We start from the raw sequence: 2,263 nt of genomic DNA on the forward strand, positions 1-2,263 counted from the left end.
ACACACACATCATACATGCATACACACCCCCATGTCCATGTGCACACACACACGTCATACATGCATACACACCCCCATGTCCATGTGCACACACATCATACACACATACACATGTACATACATGCCGTTTTCTCCTTCTCTTTGACACACACACACAATTATAATCTGAAGGGCACTGACATTTAGGAATGTTAATAGACCTCATGTGAACACTGTGTCTATGGATAAAACAGTGTAAAAATACTTCAATAAAATTGCTAGATTTTTATTCTCTCTCATTTTAGAGTAATAGACAGCTGTTGTGTTCAGCTTGAGAGCTCCACAAACTAAAATCGCCCTTTATTGCTGTCTGTGTGCCATGGAACACACTATGGCAGATACAAGCCAGGATGTGTTTTATTGGCTTTAGGATCCCACCTTCAGTTTATGAACTATGATTTTGGTTTTAAAAATTCATTTGTTCTTTGTTAGTAAGAATATTGAATTAAAACTCATTTACTATTTGTGTTATGGGCACAATTATATAGGTAAGAAGTATGTAATTTATTATAATTTTAACTTTTGTAGTTACCTTTATATATATTTACTGTTCTTTATAGATTTCTAAGGTTATTAAAATTGCACTTTCTAAAGCTTCTTACACTTAAACTAAACATCTGCTCCTGCATTTAGATACAGCCTGTTTAAGAAGCTGAGAGGTAATAACTGTGCTAAGACTGTCCCCAGGTCCTGGACACTGAATAAAGTCTGTGTTTATTTTAAAGTGGTGCTAAGATGGTATATTTTTTTTTAACTTTTTAAAAAACATTCTTGTCTCATTTTGCATAACAATCTCAGTTCCCTCTCCCTTCCCTCCTTCCATTCCCTTCACCTTCCCCGCTCCCATTCACTCCTCAGAGCAGGAAAGGCTTCTTATGGGGGAGTCAACAAAATCTGACACATCACTTTTAGCAGGACAAAGCCACCCCTACAACCAGCCAGTTCCAACAGCAGGAATAAATCCTGGTCTCACTGCCAGTGATCCCACAACTGTCTAAGCCTCACAACTGTTACCCACATTCATAGGGCCTAGTTTGATCCCATGCAGGTTCCCCAGCTGTCACTCTGGAGTCAGTGAGCTCCCGCTAGCTCAGGTCAGCTGTTTCTGTGACCCCATCATGGTCTTGACCCCTTTGCTCGTATTATCACTCTTCCCTCTCTACATCTGGACTTCAGGAGCTCATCGCAGTGCTCCACTTTGGTTGTTTGCCTCTGTTTCCATCAGTTGCTTGCTGGATGTAGGTTCTATGATGACATTTAAGTTACTCATCAATCTGACTACAGGGCAAGGCCAGTTTGGGCCCTCTCTCCTCTATTGCTTAGGGTCTTAGCTGGAGTCATCCTTGTGTATCCCTGGGAATTTCCCTAGTGCCAGGTTTCATGCTAGCCCCATAATGGCTTCCTCTATCAAGATATCTCTTTCCCTGCTCTCCTTCTCTGCCCTTCCTCCATTGTGACTATTCAGCTCCCTCATCTTCCCCCTCCCCTTCTTCCCTTCTACCCTCCCATCTCCTCTCACCCCCAAGCTCTCAATTTTCTCAGAAGATCTTGTCTGCTTCCTCTTCCCAGGGGATCTATGTATGTCTCTCTTAGCGTTCTTTATGTTCCCCAGTTCTCTGGGATCATGATTCTATGCATGAAAACTATTTTATCATTCCTTTTTTCCTCCCTCCAACTCCTTCTGTGTCCCGCTGCCTCTTTAATATGCTATAATTTTTCTTTAACCCTTTTTCTTTCCATACTCCTATGTAATTGAATTATTATTTTAAAAACATTTTTAAATCTATGTTTTTGTGAAGTTGAAATATTCATTTGAACATCATTAAAAGGTATTTTTTGAAACATATCATTAGATTAAATATTATATTATAATGACTCTATTTTGGACATTCTCTCAGTGGATGTTATGTGTCCCGTCTACTTCTCTATGCATTCTGGGAATACGTGATAGAGTTTCCAGGTGTGCATCACAGTGGCCTTCCCAGGCTCTACTCTGCGAATGTGGTGTGTTTAGTAAAGCCAAGTCAGTGAAATTATCTCGAGATGTGAATGATGCTTACAATTTCATCTTTCTTTATTTTAGCTTGTGATGAATGGAAGACGTTACCTAAACCAAATCTTCATAGAGACGTCAACAGATTTGGACACTCTGCCGTCGTCATCAACGGGTAAACTATCATCTTACTGGGCTGAAGTGTCCGTGGTAAACTGTCATCTTACAGGG

The 2,263-nt window shown here is 40.3% G+C and overlaps 1 protein-coding gene across 1 annotated transcript in view; it reads left to right on the forward strand.

Annotated features, from left to right (window-relative positions):
• The window catches only part of Atrnl1 (attractin like 1), a 558,188-nt gene that overhangs the window by 71,370 nt on the left and 484,555 nt on the right, over nt 1-2,263 (forward strand). Inside the window, exon 11 of the mRNA XM_005352541.3 lies at nt 2,123-2,207. Coding sequence (XP_005352598.1) covers nt 2,123-2,207 — 85 coding nt within the window. The remainder of the gene's footprint in view (nt 1-2,122; nt 2,208-2,263) is intronic.

This window comes from Microtus ochrogaster, chromosome 8 (genome assembly GCF_000317375.1).
Source record: "Microtus ochrogaster isolate Prairie Vole_2 chromosome 8, MicOch1.0, whole genome shotgun sequence".
NCBI lineage: Eukaryota > Metazoa > Chordata > Mammalia > Rodentia > Cricetidae > Microtus > Microtus ochrogaster.